This window comes from Monodelphis domestica, chromosome 5 (genome assembly GCF_027887165.1).
Source record: "Monodelphis domestica isolate mMonDom1 chromosome 5, mMonDom1.pri, whole genome shotgun sequence".
Lineage (NCBI taxonomy): Eukaryota > Metazoa > Chordata > Mammalia > Didelphimorphia > Didelphidae > Monodelphis > Monodelphis domestica.
This window is the reverse complement of record NC_077231.1, coordinates 94250126-94271918: the sequence shown is the minus strand read 5'-3', so window position 1 is coordinate 94271918 and position 21793 is coordinate 94250126. Positions and strand designations below refer to the sequence as shown.

The window sequence follows — 21793 nt, the reverse complement described above, 5'->3', positions numbered from 1 at the left end:
ATGCAGGGAAACTAAGACGCTCTGCCAGATTTTTAACTCTACCCAGATTGGTGGCAACTTGGTGAACGGATTCTCCATGGCCATGTGCCATGTGCCAAAGTTTCTCCATTTACAAAATGGTGGATGGTACAAGTCAGGGGGCGTGTCGTGCTAGACATTAGAAATACAAATCCAAAAATGTAACAGCCCCTTCCCTCGAGGGCTTTCCTTCACCTAGGGAAACTCACACTCAACTATACACAGATCTGTTTTGATTTTGAGTAGTTCTAGGGAGAAAACTCTTGCTTGAGCTGTTTCTTAAAATAAATCAGGGATTCCAAGAGGCAGAGGGGAGGAGGGAGACATCCCAGGGGGGAGGGACATCTAGTATCAAACCAGAGAGGCAGCAGTGTGTGAAGAACAGGAACAAGGTCAGTGAAACTGTGCCAATAGATGTCACTAGCCATACTGTTGCCTGGAACAAGTACCCCAAAATGTGCCTATAGCAGGAAACAAGAAGACAACCTCCAATCAGCTTTATAAAAATTCTTTTCTCCCCCATTGGAATCAATACTATATATTGGTTTCAAGGCAGAAGATGAGAAAGAGAAGGCAATTGGGGTTAAACGACTTGCCCAGGATCACACAGCCAGGAAGTGTCTGAGGCCAGATTTGAACCCAGGACTTCCCATCTCCAGACCTGACTATCCACTGAGCCATCTTGCTGCCCTTCCCATCAACTTTTAAAGACAAATTCAGTTGAGTGGCAGGGAGACCTTCTGAATAGAGTTCAGACTTCCAGACACAAGATTTCATGGGGGGTAGGGGGTGGAGGAGAGGGAGAGATCCCAAAACATTGTCCCATAATGGAGAGACAAAGATCTTATGACCCTAATCCCTATGGGAAGAGACCCTGGAGACATTATGACCCACTACCATCAAGGGAAGACAGACAGAGCTGGGTCAGGGAGGCTCTCACCTGAAGTGGGGCTACAGGGAGTAGTGTGACGCATGCTATCCAGTACTTTCCTATTTTATCTAATTATTCTTGATAACTAGTCACTTATTTCTATTAGTAATATAAGCAAGTTCTAAATTTCAGTGCCCTGAGGCAAAGTCCCAGTTGCCTTCCCCTAGTTATGGCTCAGCTTGTCACAGGTTGTTAATAACACAGATGGGCTTTGAACCCATGTCTCCTGAGTCCTCATCCAATGATCTTTCCATCACAGTATACTGCCTATTAATGAGAAACATGGAGTTAATGAGGATGCCTAATAATGGAGATAATGAGATAACTTGTCTAAATAAATTCTTTATGAAGGCTGAAGAAAAGGTTTCAAGTGGAGGAGATGATTCCTTTCCTAAAACTGCCTTTTCTTTCACCGAAAGAAGAACAAGCAGCTATTGTCCACGAGGAGATATAAAAGCAATCACAGGAATGGAAGATTTTTGGAAAATAAAGGGAAATAATATCAAGAAAGAAGTTCCGAATGAAGGAAAAACTACACCCAACTTTGTATAATTAGAATGCTTGGGGAATTAGATCCACTGATTAATAAGCAGAAAATCCCTTAGTTTTAACTTGAAGAAGCTGAGGCAACTAGAGGTTAAGTGACTTGCTCAGGGTCACAGAGCTAGTGGATGTCTGGGACTGGATTTGAACTCGTCTTCCTGGCTCCAGGACCAATTCTCCAAGTTGGTTTGGAAAGGATTAAGACCCAAAGCAAGGAAATTAGCATGAAGCAATAAGTGTACATATAGATTTCATCAAGAATGCTCTACATTTTCTGAAGAAAAAAAGTGCTTTTCATCTCATCTTTAACATAAATATTAATTCAAAAAATTAAGTTTAATCATGTTTTTGTTTCTTTAATCTATTTGGTAAAAAGAAATAGTGTCCTTTAATTAAAGCAGTTGAAAAAATGCTGGATTTGGACCTAGATTCAAGTTCTAGCTAGACCATTTGCTAGCTGGGTGGCTTTGGAGAAGTCACTTAACCTGTCCAGATATTTTCCTCCTCTGTCAAATAAAGGATTGGATTAAATGGCCTCTAAAGTCCCTTCCAGTCCTAACTCTATAATCTCTAAGTATTTAATAAGATATTCCTTGAAAAGAATTGAATTTCCTGATTGTTTGCCTTAATGAAATGTGTTGGCTAAATGAATATGGAAGACGAGCAGACTGATGGAAAGGGAAGAGCCAAAGACAACTCCAGGGTCTGGAGAGAAGAGCAAACATCAAATATATCATCCACTCCTTCTGTACATTCCATGACACTCACACATGTTTTCATAATTTGACTTGACACCAAACATACAAAGCTTGTAATGAAGTAAGAAAGTAACCTTACCTGTGAGGAGCCCCTGTGGTACGGAGAATAATGGAGTGGCCCCGAAATGGCCGTGTCATGTGGTAGGGAAGGGTACTGACTCTGCATTGGGTGAGGATGCTGGTTGCTATACGTTCCATAGTTGTAACTCCCAGTGTAGCTAGAAGGCAATGAGTAGTGCAAATATGGCAGCTCAGTTTGATACTTCAAATGTCTAAGATCATTAAGCCTAGATTCTCAGTCTATGGACCATCCGGCTTGTCTGGCTTCTCCTCATCACCATCACTTGACACACCTCCAATTATGTCTCTCTACCAACCAGCCAATGCTCATTGCCCTGCTCCTTGGTGGACCACACCATGTTGTCCATAGGCTGGAAGACCAGTGATGGCAAGTAACCTGAGTTCACTGCCTTTTGAACAGATTCATAAAAGACCCTCCTAGCCTGGTCAGCCTTTGTAAGTCCTTCTTCCAGAGGGAATCCTCAACTCCAAAGGGCATAAAGAACATCTGGGAGGGGAAAGATTAATAGGAATTCTTAGCTCAGGCTCTGACTTCTTTGTTTCCTTGGAGCAGTAGCTCTTAAAGTATGGTCTAGGGTCTCTAGGAGGGCCCCAGATACCCTTTGAGGTGATCTGTTTGGGAAAAACTTTTTCATAATAACACTAATATATTTTAATTCCTAATCCAGTAAATATCAATAAATGTAACCTACTTAAACTAAAGTTCTTTGGGATCCTCAATAATTTCTTTGAGAGAATAAGGGGATCTTGAAACCAAAAGGTTTGAGAAAGTGATGGACTACATGACCCTAGGTAAGTCACTTAACCCCATTGTCCATCCATTACCATTCTTCTGCCTTACAACCAATACTTGCTATTGATTCTAAGACAGAAGATAAAGATTAAAAAAAGAAAGAAAGAAAAGTAACCTACCCATGCTCCTCTCTGTGGGGATAGACTGGTATCCGATGGGTGACTGAGGAAGAAGGTACATGAGTGCTTCTCATACAGGGCAGCTGTTGGGAGCTTTCAGCAGGAGAACCAGCAGCCGTTGTCACTGTGTATGTAAGGGACCAGGTGTAGGACTGCATTGCTCCTGTTAAGACAAAATGGTGCTCGTCTGCCACTGAGCCCAACCACAGGCTTCCAGTACCATCTCTCCATTCTCTTGTCATGGACCCCAAGGAAGAGAAGGAAGGGATATTTAGCCAAGTCAATGCAATTGAAATGCAATGAAAAGAATCATGATCACCTTTAAGTAATCTGAGGTCAAGAATTTAACAAGCCTATTTTGGTAGAGATCACAGCATGTTGGGCAATGATGAATGTTTACATTTTTTTTCTAATTAAAAAAAACATTTTCAAATGACCTTGTCTTGATCTAATAGGAGTACAAACATTGAGCTGGAATGAATAGTAGAAGAAAACGTTGCTCAGAGGAAAGTTGGAGAATGTTGAGACTTAGGATCAGCACTTAGTCTGAGTTATAAACCAAGGTTTCTCCAGATCAAGACAGTCAAGAGACAGGGGAGACTGGACACAGGGTCATAGGAGAACCAGTGGGAAGAACTAGGGATGTTTACTTTGGAAAACAGAAGTTAGAGATAGGACATGGTCGGTGGTATTGAATATGTTCCAGAGGAAAAGGAATGTGGTTGGCCCCAAAGGGCAAAACCCAAAGTTGTGGATATTTGAAGCCACAGGGAGGCAGATTTTAGTTTGATATAAGTACCACCTTCCCTATAAATAGAGCTGTTCAAAGTCAATGAATGGATTCTGATCTGTAGGAATGAGTTCTCTGTCAATGGAGATGTATAGATAGAAACCGAATTGGCATTCATTCTGTATTCTTAGGTCATGATCCTATATCAGGGAAGGGGCTGGATTAGCTAAATTCTGTGGTGTCTTCCACCTCAAAGTGTTTGCTTTGCAGATAGCTCTTCTCTGAATCAAGCTCCAAAGCTGACCATTACAAGCACCATATTCTCACCACCTCCAAGGGAGAAATTTCCCAAGTATGATTTGCCCTAAGTATAAAGTATAAGTTTGAATTATCTTAGAGGTTTGGTTTTTCTGGAATGCAATGAAGGATGCAGAAGGGCACGAAAGCATTCAAAAGGATTAGAATTCATCCCTTGGGTGTTGGGTATGGAGAATAACTGGCCTGCTTCTCTTCTAAAAATCATCAAGGTCTTAAATAAGCCACATCTTTAAAGGATTTTATTATCTAAACTCTGCCATTCTAACATTTTGTAACATTGATCCTTTCACAAAAAAGCATAGGACACTCATAACTTTATAAGAATTGGGAGTGGGTACTGGGTTTATAACCCAAAGAAATAAAAAAATCTGGGCAAGGATCTATTTGTACAAGAATATTCGTAGCTGAGCTTTTTGTGGTGGCAAAAAATTGGAAAATGAGGGGATGCCCTTTGATTGGGGAATGGCTGAACAAAGTGTGGTATATGTTGGTGATGGAATACTATTGTGCTATAAAGAATAATGAATTGATTGATTTCTAAAAGAACTGAAAAGATCTACATTAACTGATTCAGAGTGAAATAAGCAGAACCAGGAGTTCATTATACACTAAAACTGTAACATTATAGAACAATTAAATGAAATTGATTTTATTACTAAAAGCAATGCAGTGATCCAGGACAATTTTGAGGGATTTATGAGAAAGAACGCTATCCACACCCAGAGAAAGAACTGTGGGAACAGAAATGCAGAAGAAAAACATATGATTTATCATCTGTTTATATGGGTATGTGATTTGGGGTTTTGGTTTAAAGGATTACTCTTTTACAAAAATGAATAATATGGAAATGGGTTCAAATGATTATATCTATTATATATATATATAACATATGTATAACCCAGTGGGATTGCTTGTCAACTCTAGGAGGGGGGAGGGATAAGGAGAGAGAGAAAACATGAATCATGGAATCATGGAACAAAATTTAAAAATTAAATTAAAAAAAAAGAATTAGGAGTGGGATAGTTGGGATAAGAATGAACCAACCATTAGAAAACAAATGAAAGCATTGAGATTTCCCTTGGATTTTTTTTAAAGGACTTAGACAAGGAGCAGAAGGATGTTTTTCTCTAAATGGTAAGAACTGGCAACATCTGAGTGAAGGTAGGAGAATGGCTATGAAGAAGGAATTTCATTGGATATGGGAATTCCAAAAACAGAAACATGGTGAAATTTCTTGAAAATGGGCTCCTAGGCAAGCTAGGTGGCACATGGAGTTGGGAGGGCCTGGGTTCAAATGTGGTCTCAGATACTTCCTAGGTGTATGTCTCTGGGCAAACCACATAACCTCAATTGCCTAGGTCTTGCCCTTCTGTCCTAAGAGTTATTACTAAGACAGAAAGTAAGGAGAAAAGAAAAGAAAAGAAAAGAAAAGAAAAGAAAAGAAAAGAAAAGAAAAGAAGAGAAAAGAAAAGCAAAGCAAAGGAAAGGAAAGAAGAGAAAAGAAAAGAAAAGGAGAGGAAAGAAAAGAAAAGAAGAGAAGAGAAGAGAAAAGGAAAGGAAAGGAAAGGAAAAAAATGGATTCCTATGGTTTGGGTTTCATCTTTGCCATTTTATTGGCTATATCACTTTTGCCAAATCATTTCCTCTTTTGGGGACTCAGTTTTTTCTTCTTTAAAATGTAATGGTTGGACTACACGGACTCTGAATTTCTTCCCAGTTCAAACATTCTATGCTACTAATAGATTTTGAATATAGGATATTTTGGGTAAAGAACATCGACTTAGAATCACCAAATTAAAGCTGGAAGACTTTAGGAATCATTTAACCCAATCCCCTCATTTTATAGGCTTAGCATAGTTAGGCGATTTTCCTGAAGATTGCAAGGGTGATGAGCAGAAAGGCTGAGGTTCAAGGTCTTTTGACTCCAAATCTTCCCACTTTCCACACAATTTGTCTGGATCCTTGACTTAGAGATGAAGGTGACCTTAGAGGTCATTTTGTCCAGTGGTGTCAAACTCAAATCAAAACAGATTCCTGGCCCTCCAACTGACTTAGAAAACTATACAAATCACAATATCTATGTGGTATCATTTTTATCTTGTTAAACATTTCCCAATTATAATTTAATCAAATTTGAGCTGTTTGCAGGCCTTTTCCAGACTGTAGTTTGAGACCTTCCATCTAGTATATAATGCCTCCTGGTCCAGAAAAGGAATCTGAGACCTGGAGAAACTCAGTGACTTGAGAAAGGTAACAGACAGTATGTGGAAGGGTCAGGATTTGAACTCAGGTCCTTTTGATCCTGAATTTAGCTTATTTTCCATGGTGCCATGATGCCTCCCAAGAAAACTTCAAGTGGGTGATCAACCAGTTTACTAATAACACTATAACAAAATCCAAATGACCAAAGGAAGCAAAACTGATGCCTGTTCGCAGGGAAAGTGGTAGCATGTCCTTTCCATGGATGGAGAGCTAGCCTTGAAGCCAGGAGAAACTAGGAACTTCTTTTTTCCCTCTTGTGAAAATATGCAGTCAAGCAAAATGAATTTCTACATTGGCTGCTTCCAAAAAATTATGTATCATGAGTCCATCATGCCTCTCTGCTGAAGAGTGCCAGACATCATCAATCCTCTGGAACCAAGATGGGAACTGGAAACCTCAGCCTCAGGTAAATTGCTTAACTTAGCTTCGTGCTCTAAGTCTTTTAAGAACAGAATTTGCAGGGCAGCTAGGTAGTACAATGGACAGAGTACCAGGCCTGAACTCAAGAAAACTTGGGTTCAAATCTGGGCTCAGAGACTTCCTAGCTGTGTGACCCTGGACAAATCTTTTAAGTCCAGTTGCCTAACCCTTACTGATCTTCTCTCTTAGAATTGATACTAAGGGGTGCAAGTTGGTGGCTCAGTAGATAGAGAGCCAGACTTGGAGATGGGAGGTCCTGGGTTTAAATCTAGCCTCAGACACTTCCTGGGCAAGTCACTTGACCCCCATTGCCTAGCCCTTATCACTCTTCTGCCTTGGAACCAATACATAGTATTGATTCTAAGAAATAAGGTAAGGGTTAAAAAAAAAAAGAATAGAATTTTATAGAAGATGCTAACTTGCATTAAGAGTTGCCTCATCTGGGAGTTGCCCATGTCAGGAGTCAGCCAGAGATCTAAGAATGATTTTTATATTTTAAAATAATTGTATATAAAAATGGGAAAACCATTCTTTGCTCCCCCTAGCCTAGAAACAAGAGGTGGATGGGCTTTGGTCCCCTGGGTGGTAGTTGGCAGATGTTGCCTACCATCCCTGCAATCGCAGATCCGGGTCTCATCCCAGTGAAATGCAGTGGGGAAGCATTCAGCCCCAGCCCACTGCTCTATGTCTAGAGGTCACAAAAGTGCTCTCACACTAGCTGAGAAGGTAACAGCGAGTTTGGCATCCTGGTATAAATTTCCTCTTTTACTCCTTTGCGGGGGCTAAGATGGGGGAGAAGAATCCGTTATGGATTAGTAAACAAGCACACCCAGCTCTTGGAAATGCGTCATGTCTAAGGCTTCTGAGGACAATTCCATGAGCCAATGAGTAACGGCAGGCTCTGCTGCCTGGCCCAGGGGGTCCACCATATACTGATGAGGGGGCTGGCCGTTGAAATAATCATTAATGGGGCTTTTGTCATTTGGAAAGAATGAGGGCCCATCATCCTTTGGGAATCTTCTTCAAATAGGGGAGGGGATGCACAGAGAAAGGTGGCCCCACAGGCTTGAGGTTCTGCCAGGAGACCATTTATATGGATCTACTTTTCCTTCAGAAAAGCATCATAGAATCACCCCCAATTTAATTTGCCGTCTTTGTGTCAGGCGAAGTGAATGGGGGCAGTTTAAAATACTAGTTAAATGGTTAACTTTTATGGCCAATGCCAGAAGTAAGGAAGGACTCCAGTAACCTATAAAAGGTACAGATGGAAGGTCCTCAAACCCAGGGATGACCCAGTCCAAGACAATAAACAAGCCAATAATGCAACTTTGAACAGAAGTTAAAGAATTGCATCCCAGTGTCATGCTAAACAGGCTGGCTGCCATGTTCCATTTTCTTGAAAGAAAGGCAGGAATTTCAAATGCTGTATAGGTTTGGTGTAGGGAATTAGGGTTTAGGATAAAGAAGGGGAAGGATGCGAAGAATGATATTATTTTCCCCTCTATTTTCTTAGGTCTGGAAAGTTTGGGGGAAAGGACAGGAAATAACTAAACAGTTACTCTGGGCAACTCTATTGAAAAAGTCCTACACAGGGGTAGGTGAGTGGCTCAATGGATTGAGAGTCAGGCCTAGAGATGGGAGGTCCTAGGTTCAAATCTAGCTTCAGATACTTCCTAGCTGGGTGATCCTGGCAAGTCACTTAACCTCCATTGCCCAGCCCTTACCATTCTTCAGCCTTGGAACCAATACATAGTATTGATTGAAGTGTTTAATTAAAAAAAAAAAGTCCTAAGGAATGGAGCATTGTAGGGTAGTGGAAGGGAGGGGAGGAGAAGGGAAGGAAATAAGCACCTATGAAGCACCGACTGTATGCTAGGCTCTATGCTAAGATTCTGAAATCAGGAAGATCTGTTAGAAGGAAATACATTATCTGGGAGTTTCCCATTCTAAGAGTCAACCTGAGAGCTAAGAATGATTTTTACATTTAAAACAAAGTTGTATTGTATTTAAAAATGGGAAAACCATTCTTTGTTCATGCACAGAGCAGAAACAGGAGATGAAAAGGACTCAAGTGTTCCTGATTCCAGGTCCAGCTTTCTATCTGCTGAACCATCTAGCTTCTGACTCTGGACTTGTAGCACCTATGTTTGAATCTTGTCTGTGCCATTTACCAAGCATGTGACCTTGGATAATTCCCTTTTCCTCCCTGGGCCTCAGTTTCTTAATCTATAAAATGAGAGAGTTTAACTAAATGACTTTTAACATCCTTTTCATCTCTAAGTCTATGACACTACAACTTTTCATCAGGCATGATAATTTTTTTAACATGATCACATTTGCCTAGAGGTCAATTTCTGTTTCACATACCTAGATTTTGCCTTCCTTTTCAAATAGTTAAAGTTTATAGTCTTAAAAAGAAATGCTTGGGTGGATAGACCCAACAGTCATTCACCTATAAAGCTGGAGCTTCCACGAAACTCTACTTTGCATCAGAGGATTTTAGAAACAAGACAAAGATTTATGAGTGCCCCGAACATGCTCTGACAAGCGTCAGGATTTTGATGATGGAAACTTACTTTTGGAGAACTTAAAAGTGTCTTAAAAAGGCAAATGGTGAGCTAATTCATAGTAAGCCATATTACAGATAGACACACCAATCTTCAGAATGCCCCAATCATTTGAAAGCTATATATAACCGGCTCACCATTAGATCGCCAACACCAAAACTCACCAGCTCTGGGATCATGAGTCCAGAGCTACAAGGGACCTAAGAAGTCAACTAGCCAAGTGGCCTCATTTTAAAGAGGAAGAAACTCATCTCTACTGAAATTAATTGATAGAAGCAAGGCCACAAAAGAGGAAAATGGCAGAAACAAAATTCTAATGCCAATTCTTTGACACCTAAGCACATCTGATTTTTGTTCTTGTTAAAAGTTTATCTGAGTTGTTTCTGAAAAGCATAAGGAGAGCTTTGTCATTTAATAAGATAGTTCAAAAGGACAGCTAGGTGGCTCAGTGAATTGAGAGCCAGGCCTAGAGATGGGAGGTCCTGGGTTCAAGTCTGACCTCAGACACTTCCCAGCTGGGTGACCCTGGGCAAGTAATTTCATCCCCATTGCCTAGCCCTTACCACTCTTCTGCCTTAGAACCAATACATAGTATTGATTCCAAGATGGAAGGTTAGGGTTTAAAAAATAAAATAAAATAAAAATACACCTCACTGAGAAGGCCAGATCATCAAGAAGGTGAGATCTTCATTAGTGATAATACTGAGAAATATTCGCCCAAGAAATCAGATTCAAATCCATATTCTCCAAAGTCAGGTTAATCAGACTTCACCCATAAGCAGAAAACCATCTCCCGCATTAAAAAGACATCCAAGGGGGCAGTAAGGTGGTTTAGTGGATTCAGAGACAAACTTAGTAAATCTGGCCTCTTAGCTATGTGACCCTGGGCAAGTCATTTAACCTCCATGACCAAGTTCTCATAGCGCTTCTGCCTTGGAACCAGTACACAGTATTGATTAAGACAAAAGACAAGGGTTTTATTTTCATTTTTTTAAATCCTTACCTTCCATCTTAGAATCAAACTGTGTATTAATTAGTTCCAAGGTAGAAGAGCAGCAAGGGCTAGGCAATGGGGATTAAGTGCCTTGCCCAGGGTCCCACAGCTAGGAAGTGTCTAAGGCCAGATTTGAACCTAGAACTTCCCATCTGTAGGTCTGGCTCCCAATCTACTGAGCCATCCAGCTATCCTCCAGCATTTTATTTTGAAAGGCATCCAAGACAATAGAAATCTGACAATACATTTCTAAAGTTATCTCCCCAAACTAAATTGTCTCTTTCACACAACAATTATATATTACTTTTGAAATGAAATCTATTGTAAGTTCCCCAATATTGAACACAGAGCATTGTCTTAGCTTCCCTAATTGACTTCATTATTTGAATCCAAAATGGCCCTAGATAACCCATTTTTATAGTTGTCTTCTAATTGGCCGGTACAGCTTCGATGATCCAAAGGAATGAAGTCCTTGTTTTCTTCCAAGAACATGTTCTACTTTTGAGTACTAACGGCCGCTTAGCCCTGTCATAAATGGTGCTTGAGGAAAACATTTGGCATCAGTTCATGCCGGATGAAATTTTTAAATGTGTTCTGGAGACATCCAAGAACAAAGTCGGAGTGCCCCAAATCTTCAAAGGTTACCAACATCTGAAGAGAATCTGTTCCATATTTATATTTCGGAAGAGATGCTTTTATGATCTTTTAACGTGTTGCATTCAAGTCTCCAAGCGTGTTCCAGGCGGCTTCCATTCCCCTCGCACACCTGCCCTCCCCAGGCATCCGATTTATGACATACCCCAGAAGGAAGTCCAGCAAACTCATAAATCAGATGAGACCTACGAGCAGGTAGAAAACCATTCCTACCCCACTCCTCCAGTGCAATTTCCCTTTATCTCTGTTTCATGTAGGAACACATGCTTGGGGGAACAATGAATAATGGAGCCACTGCCCATTGGGTGAGGACCCTTGGCAGCAGCTACTACTGAGAACAATGACCAAACCATTTTGAAGGAAATATAAGCCATTTCCTTCTCAAAACTGGAGACTGAGAAATATACAGCAAGGGGAACTATGCAAATAAGCATAGCAATCATGGAATACAAACTCAGTAAGAAAAGGACTCTCTAGCTGCGCACTCCAAGTGACCCAGTCATATTTATTCACATTCTTTTTTTAAAACCCTTACCTTCCATCTTAGAATCAATACTGTGTATCAGTCCCAAGGCAGAAAATCAGTAAGGGCTAGCCAATGAGGGCTAATGACTTGCCCAGGGTCACACAGCTAGGAAGTGTCTAAGGTCAATTTTGAACCCAGGACCACCAGTCTCTAAGCCTAGATCTCTATCCACTGAGCCACCCAGCTGTCCCCCACTTATTCACATTTCAAAAATAGCTCCTAAGCCAGGAGACAAAGGACAAGCTGCTAGACCTGGTTTTCCAAGAATGTTATAGAATCTTCAGGACCTCAGGGATCCCATCTTTACAGAAACAAGAATTCCTTCTGCAATGTCCCTGGGTTATTCATCTTTTTGGAGACTCTAGTGATGGGAAACTTGTCATCTTCTGTAGCAGCCCATTACACTTTGGGATGGAGCCTGATGATAAGATGGTTTCTTCTTTCACTTTTCAGAGGTGAAATGGGTTTCTTTCTGGGTTCCACTGAGCCCAGCTTTATTCTCTAGGGAAGAGGAGAATGTCCTAGGTCTTCTCCCATATGACACATCCTCTACTAGACACTGGGGATGCAAAGATGAGACCAAAGTAGTGCCTTCCCTCAAGGTTTTTTTTTTTTTTGGAAATGGTAATGATACCAGATGTCAAAACAATACAAGAGCTGGGGCTGGGAGTGATGGGGGGCGGGTAGAAAGGGAGGTAGGGGAAGGAAGGAGAAGGAGCTTGGACCAAAAAGGAGGGGAAAAGGAAAAACCAAATGGAGAGGCCAGAACCCAGGAAGAAAGTTGTAAATATCTTTGCATAACCTTTCCTTTTGAAAGCTCTATAACATATGTAGAAAGGAAATCCAGGGCAATTAGCAAATGGTTTTCAAGCTGAAGTGGAACAATATTTCTTATCCTTACCCATCAGAAAACATTTAATCCCCAGGGTTGTTATCATGTCCTCTGGTACCCTTGGCAGGACACTTGAGGACATTGTATTAAGCCGGTGCTATGGATTCAAGAGGAAAGAGCTGTGCTAGGGAAGATCAGGGGACTTGCTTATCTTTGATGCCTTGGGATCCTTACCCTCCTTCTCTTGGGTCTGCCATATTTCTTTGTGGGCAGGTTTCCCCTCCCCTCTACACCATAATGCCAATGGCTCTCAGCTTACAATCACAGATTGAGAGCTAGAAGGGAATTTAGAGACCACCTCTCATTTTATGGAGGAAGAAACCAGACACAGGAAAGTTAATTAGAAGATCCTGGATTCAAATCCAGAGCTTCTGACTCCACATCTCACATTTTTTCCAAGACACCAGATAGTCTTGTGGTCAAGACAGCTGAGGTTCACAACTGGACTCTGATACTAACTCACTGTGTGACAAATCACTTCAATCCCCCAGGCCTCAATTCCCTCATCTGTAAAATGGGGTTGGTAATGCTTGTACTAAATGGGGTTTATTTTTCTTGCCTTCCCAATGGGGTTGATTGAAGGAGGAAAGAGAATTTGGGACAATAAAATAAAATAAAATTGAATGAATAAAGTTTGTGCTTGAGGCTATGTGACCTGGCAGATAGAATGCTGGACCTGGAGTCAGGGAGACTTGAAATCAGGCTTTGCCTCTGATGTTTCATATCAGGATGACCCTGGACAAGTCACTTAATTTCTCTGTGCCTGCCTAGGGTATAATTATGAAGTCTTGGACATTCTGGATTCTGCCTTGGAAGGAAAGAAGGAGGTCAGAAGAGTGGGAGTTCTCACTCTGAATAAAAAAAAGCAGATTTATAGTATAAGGCTACCTTCCAGGTCAGTGAGGGAAGGGGCACTGTGGTGTGACTTCTGGGAAATCCAGCCTATGGACCCTGGCTGGATTGAGGGTGTGATTGTGAATGCACATTGAGACCGGCTAGAGGAAGTTGTATCTCACCCTCTGCCTTCACTCCTATAGTCTGTCCAGTGCCCAAAGGGAAGGGAGAGTGGGAAGGAGTCCAGATGTGTGATTTTATCCATGTGGGGAAGTCCTGGTGTGAGAACTCTCTCTGCCCATGTAAGTTGGAATTCTGTCTGTCACTGAGTCTTTTTTTTTTAACCTTACCTAGGGGACTCTTCTGCCCTTATCAGTGCCCAGGATTGATTCTAACATGGATGGTAAGATTTAAAAAAACCCAACCTTTCCTTCTGACCTAGTATCAATTCTAAAAAAGAGTGGCAACAGCTAGGCAATCAAGGTTAAGTGACTTGTCCAGAGTCACACAACTAGAAAATATCTGAGGCCAGATTTGAACCCAAGTCCTCTCATTCCAGGTCTGATGCTTTATCCACTGTGCTACCTAGTTGCCCTGTCATTGAGTCTTACAGAGGTGCTGGAGAAACTGGGAGATTAAGCACCTTGGCCAAAGAGTCCCACAGCCAGTACATATCAGAGGCAGGACTTGAACCAAAGTCTTCCTGACTCCAAGGCTGGCCCTGTAACTCCTTTAACCCCTCCTACCTCTCATAGCCTCATCAGTGCCTAGTGATGCATCTTATATACAATCTGGAGACTCCTGCTACAGGCAGGCTCGAGTTTTTGAAGTTTAAGCAAAACTAAGACTTTGGGGACACTGTCCATATTGGTCGAATTGAATGGAAGAGGGACCCTTGCAGGGGAGCTGGAGAATGGAAAGCGATACAAATGAACACCTGTAAAGAGGCTCAGAAGAAGAGAGATGGAGATGGCCAGCATTTCTATGGCGCTTTAAGGGTGGCAAAGGGTTTTCCACATATATAGGAGCTGAGACGATAATTGTAAAGGGCTTAGCACAGCTCTTGGCGTTGCATAGTAGGTGTTGCATAAATGTTAGCTATCATGATTATATGATTTTATTTGATCCTCACAACTCTGGAAAGTGGGTGCAATGGTATTGTTATGTTCATGTTATAAATGAGGAAACTGAGGCTAAGCGGCTTACTGGGATCATAAAGCTAGTAAGTATGAGGCAGGATTTAAACTCAGTTCCTCCTGAGCCAACCCCAGGGCTCCATCCACTCTGGCTACCTTTTATGGATGATAGCTCTGTTTTACCTTACAATCCCCTGCTAATACTGAACCCAGTCCTTCTCCAGGAGGGTGGGTGGACTGATTTCGAGGCAGTCTGGGCATCTATCTGTTGGAGCATTGGGTCTCCCAACTGGCCCATGGGCCCGAGGGTGCTGAGTGAGGAGCTGGGTGGGTACCTGTTGTGGTGAGGCCAGTATACTCCGGGGATGGGTTGCTGGCAGGTGAGGAGGGAGGCGGGACTTCTACAGAAGTGGTAGATTTTGCCGGCGAGAAGGAGGGCACGGGCGATGGAGTCGGCGGAGTGGGCTCTGTCAACAGGATCTCCTCTCTGACCTCTGCTGTGGGCAAAGAGACATGTGTGCTAGGAGGACCCCGATGGCTGGATGCCAAGGGGGTTGGCTGTGGTTATCCTGGGGGCAGGGGAGGGGGTAGAAGGGGGTATGGTCAGCAGCTACTCACAGGGAGCCTAGACAAGACTGTCTCTAGGAGAGACGGCACATACAGGATGGAGATGCCCACCGCTGCTCTTGCCTCTAACACGAGGGGATGGGATGAGATCTTTAGGGCTTCTTCCAGCCCTAAGTATGCTGTTGCTCAACATGTATGCTCTCCTGTGCTTCTCCCAACTCCACGAATTAGAACAGGGTCAGCACATGACAGCCCAAGGGTCAAATATGTTCTTCTGCTGCCCGTTTTAGTTTGCTGACCCCTGAGGTAGAGAATAGAGGAGACCGACTAGATCTATGGTTTCGTTGATATGTAGGGAGCTCCCCATTGAGAAAATCAGCTTTACCAATCCCTATACTGCTACTTTGAGTCTGTCTTCCAGACAGTCTTGTTTAGGCTACATGAGAGTACTTGGAGGAGAATAATTTGTTCAGAATCACACGGTTGTTGAATCGTTTTTCAGTCAAGTCTGACTCTGTGAGCCCTTTTAGGATTTTCTTGGCAAAGGGACTGCGGTGGTTTGTCATTTCCTTTTCCAGCTCATTTTATAGATGAGGAAACTGAGGCAAATGGGATTAAGTGACTTGCCCAGGGTTACACAGCTAGTGTCTAAGGTTGGATTTGAATTTAGGTCTTCCTGACTCCAGCTCTAGTGCTCTATGTATTGAGCCACGTAGCTGCTCAGGCTCACACCACCTGTATGATTCAGAGGTATCCTGGAAACCAGGTTTCTAGGCTCTGATGCTAGCTTTCTATCCACTAAGACTTGCTATTATTATAATTAGTAGCAGTAATAGTCGTATGCCCATTTTGTAGATAAATATACTGATGCATTTGAGAGTTTCAATGGCCATAGTCATGTAGCAAGTTAGTGGTAGAGCCATACATAGAACTTGAATCTCCTGGCTCCATAGCTATTTATCTACTATAGCACACTTATCCCCTGAAATCATCTCTTCTGCACCACTAAGAGTTTCTCTTTTTCAATTTTCTTAAAGGCAAGGGAAAATCAACAAATACATGCATGTATGAATATATATCTTCACCCTAAAATGAAGGAAAACCATTGCCCTCTCTATTGGGGGCTCATTCATCAGGACCCTGTGGGATACTCAGTTCTATGGTTAGAGTATCCAAAAGGAGATATATCCCAATCAATGGAGTTATCCCACACCCACACCCTTCCCATTAATCCAGCCTTACCAGTGCTTCCTTCCCCCTTCATGGCTCTCATGAGCTCATTGGCTCTCTCTTGACAATGGAGAGATTCCAACAGATACAGCACATAGTCATCAAACATCAGGTGAATGAGGTGAAAAGACCCTGGGGACAGAAAGAAAGAAGTGACCCAGTGCCCAATACAACCACAGCTCTAAGGATCCAAAATGGCACCCACAACCAAAAGACTCTGAGTTGTTTTTTCTCTATGGTTCTTTCCCTCTTCCACACTCAGAGAATAGTTATCATCTCATGTCCCTCATTTTGGAGGGGATCCCAGAAAGCCTTGTCACTTGATCTCACACTTACTATGGCTTGTATTTTTTTTCATCTAAGCACAAGGACAAAAGCTTGATCTTCTACTTCTTTTTGCTTCTTCCCGAGGGCCCCCTGGTAATATTGGGAAACTCAAACCCCTGAGATCGCTTCTAGGTCTAAATCCATGATCCTATGAAACAATGCATTACTCATCTTCTCCAAGCTTCAGTTTCTCCATGTGTAAAATGAAGGGATTGGATTAGATGGTCTCTGAGAGCCTTTCTGGCCATAAGGCTCTGTGTGGATGCTGCCTGCCCCCGCACCTTCATCCCTCCAGCATTCACCATGGCAGGAACATCTCACTGTGCCTCATCCGCTTTATCTTCATCTCACTTATTCTATCACCTCCATTTCTGAGTTCTCTTTCTCCCTGGATTTAATCCTACCTGTCCTTCAGCGTCCAAGTAAAGTCTGAATTTGCCCAGGAAGACTCCCTCAACTGGGCCAGCCACTCTGAAGTCTCGCTTCCTTTATAGTCAGCACTTCACTGTCTCTCGCTAAGCTGTCATCTAACTCTCAGTTGTTTCACGTACATTACTTTTGTGTCCTCTAACAAAAACGTAAAGTCCTTTAGGGAAGAGGTGAAGGGCAAGTAGCTCCTCTTATTCCCTCATGATGATGGGTTGTGTGGCATAGTAGAGAGAGTACTGGCTTTGGCATCAGGAAAACCTGTTTTCTAGGCTTGCCTCTGTCACATAGGATCCTAGATTTAGGGTTGGAAGGGTCCTTAAAGACCATACCATGCCCCCATCCTGCTAACTTTTTCTAAATGCTTACCTTCCATTTTAGAATAAATACCGTGTGCTGCTTCCAAGGCAGAAGAGCCCTTTGTGAGTTTATCCACCCTTATGGATTCAGTTATCCCCTATGCAGATGAATCCCATATCAATATCCCCAGATTTCCAACACTCTATTTTCAAACCCTCAATATCTCTCCCATCAGAACCTTAAATAGGTAACTCCACATCTTTCTAGGTACCCAAGGCTCTTTTTTTTTTTAACTCCTCACCTTCCATCTTAGAATCAATATTGTGTATCAGTTCTAAGACAGAATATCAGTAAGGGCTAGGCAAAGGGTTTCACAGCTAGGAAGTGTCAGGCCAGATATGAACCCAGGACCTCCCATCTCTAGGTTTCATTCTCAATCTACTGAGCCACCTAGCTGCTCCCCACCTCCTAATTTTACAAAAGAGGAATAAGGCTCTGTGCAGATGGAAAATTCTCAACACCTGAGCTACATTCTCAGCATCCTTTTAAGTTACATCCTCATTTTACGTAAGGATGCTTCGGAGATAAATTTGGCTGAGACCCACGTTGCGGGGCTCTTTTTTTGGAGCTTGTGCTTTTGGTAGAGTGCTGCAGATGAGTCTCTCACTCTCTTTGCTCTGCTAACCTGACTGAAATAACCTTTTATCTTTTTCCTCTTTTTTATTTATTATTAAAAATCCTATATATTTTTTAATACTAGGAGTATTTATTCATTTTTATTTCTACAGCTCAGAGAGATCATATAATGTGTCTATGATCACACACTAGTTTCTTAGACAGGATTTGAACCCAGGTTTTTCTGTCTCCAAAACTTTAGTCCCTAAATTACTTATTCAGTATGATTGTGAATAAGTCATCTCTCTTCTCAGTAACCCCAGGCAACTTTCTAAGACAGGAAGTTGCCAGTTTTCGTCAATCAAGGGAGTTTTCCACATTGGCATAATTCCAAGTCTTTATCCGAATTTCCCAAGATGCCCAGTTGGCCATGGCAGAAGACAGCAGAACCATTCTCTCCCTCACTCTAGAAACCATGACTCCCTTACTGCAGCCTGGGAAAACACATTTATATGCAGAATTTCTAATAACTGGGAAACATTGGATCATAGACAAAAACATGGCACGTAAGTATTGTTTGGAAGCATCAGTTGGGCTTTGATGGAAAACTGGTAGCATTTTTCCTGTGGGAAATGAATGCTTCACTATTGTTTTCTTTTTTTTTTTCATTTTGAAAAGAAAATTCAGATTATTTAACTCTCTTAAGAAGCAAAGTTCATCACGTGCCAGCCTGCTTTGGCCCTCTCATGTCGCTATTGCTCTGCTTTCCCCTGATGGGGCAGACATGAATGCCCAGAAACTTTAGCCTATAACACAGGTCCTTTTATGGAGAAGGAATTAGGAAAGAGGAAAAGGTTGATGGTCACGAATCATGCAAGTGAACCTACCTTGAAGAGAGGCTTTTTGTTGAAGAAGCGAGACAGCACGATTGTGCTACATCCCACAATGTCTCAGCCAAGCGAACCAGCCAAAGTTGGCACTAATGCCCCAGGACGGGAATGGCATGGAAGGGATAAGATGGCGAGAGCTGGCTAAGGTGGGTGGGGGAAGGGGAACTGAACAGAGGCCTCCCTTTTTTCCTAATTAGCTGTTTTCATACAGGGGACGCATTACCAAAACACAGCCACCAACTGTGCCTTTGACAGATCCAGGCAGAGACGGGGAGCTGGGCTTTTGTCTGCTGGGAATTCTTTCAACTTGTCTGTCTCCCCATGCTTAACAACTCAGCAGTGTGGCCATGAGGACACTAGCTAAGTTTTTTTGCTAAATGGCCCAGAGAGACAGGTATTATTTGAAGCTGCCTCCGGCTGGAGTATACTCTCACAGGGAAGCTGGACAAACATCTCCTGCTTCCTTTTGGTAAGTGATAGGTGACGTCTTTGATTTTCACCTTGGCCTCACACTTGCCCTAAACTACTGTGCACTTTTAAAGGCCTCAAGGTAAAAGCATTGGGGTTGGAGCACGATTCTGGAATTCCCTGCCCAGGTGACCTGGAGGGAAACCATTAATAACGATGATGACGATGATGATGATGATGATGATGATGAAAGAAGAAAGGAGAAATAAGGAAGGAAGAGAAGAAGAAGAAGAAGAAGAAGAAGAAGAAGAAGAAGAAGAAGAAGAAGAAGAAGAAGAAGAAGAAGAAGAAGAAGAAGAAAGAAGAAGAAGAAGAAGAAGAAGAAGAAGAAGAAGAAGAAGAAGAAGGAGGAGGAGGAGGAGGAGAGGAGGAGGAGGAGGAGGAGGAGGAGGAGGAGGAGGAGGAGGAGGAGGAGGAGGAGGAGGAGGAGGAGGAGGAGGAGGAGGAGGAGGAGGAGGAGGAGGAGGAGGAGGAGGAGGAGGAGGAGAAGGAGAAGGAGAAGGAGAAGGAGAAGAAGAAGAAGGAGGAGGAGGAAGAGGAGGAAGAGGAGGAAGAGGAGGAAGAGGAGGAAGAGGAGGAATTGGTGAGTTTAGAGAAAATGAGTTTATATCCTAATATATTGATTCAGTTACAAGAGGCAATCATTTCAACCTCCTGTACAACAGTCCATCAAGCATTACACTTGATCAATCATTAAACAAACATCTCATCAATCATCCATTCTGTTTAAGGCATTGTCTTATATGATAGAGACACCATGCCCCACCCCCCAAAAAAATAGGAGACTATCAATTTGACCACAGTGGATAGAGCACCAGGCTTAGAGTCAAGAAGACTCACTTTGTGAGTTCAAATCTGGCCTCAGATACTTCCTAGCTGTGTGACCCTGGGTAAGTCACCTAACTCTGTTTCCTTCAGTTTCCTTGTCTGTAAAATAAACTGCAGAATGAAATGGCAAACTACTCCTGTATGTTAGCTGTGTGACCCTGACACCAAGTCACTTAATCCTGTTTCCCTCAGTTTCCTCATATGTAAAGTGAGATGGAAAAGGAAATGGCAAACCATTCCAGTGTCTTTGTTAAGAAAACCCCAAATGGGGTCACAAAGAGTTGGCCAGAACTGAAATGACTGAACAAAATTAAGATTGATCTAAATTTTGTATCTTCCCCAGTGTAAGTCTTTGCATGCAGTTAGTTGCCTTTTAATAAATGCATCCCAAATAAATGAATTTGTGACATATATACATGAGGCAGCTGTCTATACCACTGCAGATTCAGAGAATCTCTTTCAGAGAAAATCCCTTCAAAACTACCTATGCCCAGCCCTCCTACAGTACTTTGTCTGCCCCCCCCCCCTTTATACTTCTGTTCTATAGTCCAATTATTTGGGTCTCTGTCTTATCTCTGCCTCTAGATGATAGGTTCAATGAAAGCAAGACCTAAGCCTTTTTCGTCCCTCAGTCTCCCCTAACACCCAGGACAATGCCATGTCAGGAGTAGATACCCACTAAGTATTTGTTGAAATTAATTGTATTCCTAAATTGTTTGCATTTTGAGGAGGGGGTAAGATTTCATAAAATTTAAGAATTTAGAAGTGGAAAGGACTTCAGAAGTCCAATTTGTCATTTCATGGGTATGAAAATGGGTTTTAAGGAGTAAAGTGGCCTTTTCAAGATTACTCAAGAAAAAAGTGGCAGAATCAGGATTAGAACCTGGGTCCCCTGAGTCTAAAAACAAGGCTATATACACCACAAGGCATGTCTAAGGCAACAGAACTAGATATGATAACCCTTTGGAGGCAAATGCTCTAAGAACTGGCCTGACCGCTCTAAATACAGCTGCAAGCTGACTGCACATTCATGGCTGCTCACCAGTGTTGTCTGGCTCAGGATTTAGCCAATGTTAGCTCATAGACAAATTATCTGATCCTGATGTTCATCCTTTATAAAAAAAACAAAAACAAAAACATACATGACCCCAACTACGTTTTGTCAATATGCCAAGGATCTTTGATATCATCAGTGTGCCAGACCCTTACTGAGGTGACTCAAAAATTATCTGAAGTTTTAATCCCAAAGAGATTTTTTTCTAAGATGGATGGTAAAGGTTTTATTTTTATTTTTATTTTTTTTGGACATTTATGCTAACTCTTCTTATTACAGGATTTTTTCTTTTCTTTTTTTCCTTTTTTTTAATTAATTTTATTTAATTAGTTGGTTTAGAACATTTTTCCTTGGTAACAAGAATCATGTTCTTTCCCTCCCCTCTTCCCACTCCCTCCCATAGCCAATGAGCAATTCCACTGGGTTTTATTTGTGTCATTGATCCAGACCCATTTCCACATTATTGATGTTTGCACCAAGGTGATCGTTTAGAGTCTACATCCCCAGTCATA

General features: G+C 42.0%; 1 protein-coding gene across 1 annotated transcript in view; it reads right to left on the bottom strand.

Annotated features, from left to right (window-relative positions):
* RFX4 (regulatory factor X4) overlaps positions 1-21793 on the bottom strand; it is a 134497-nt gene that overhangs the window by 11365 nt on the left and 101339 nt on the right. Inside the window, 4 exon segments of the mRNA XM_056800637.1 lie at positions 2330-2468; positions 3244-3406; positions 14912-15073; positions 16386-16505. Coding sequence (XP_056656615.1) covers positions 2330-2468; positions 3244-3406; positions 14912-15073; positions 16386-16505 — 584 coding nt within the window.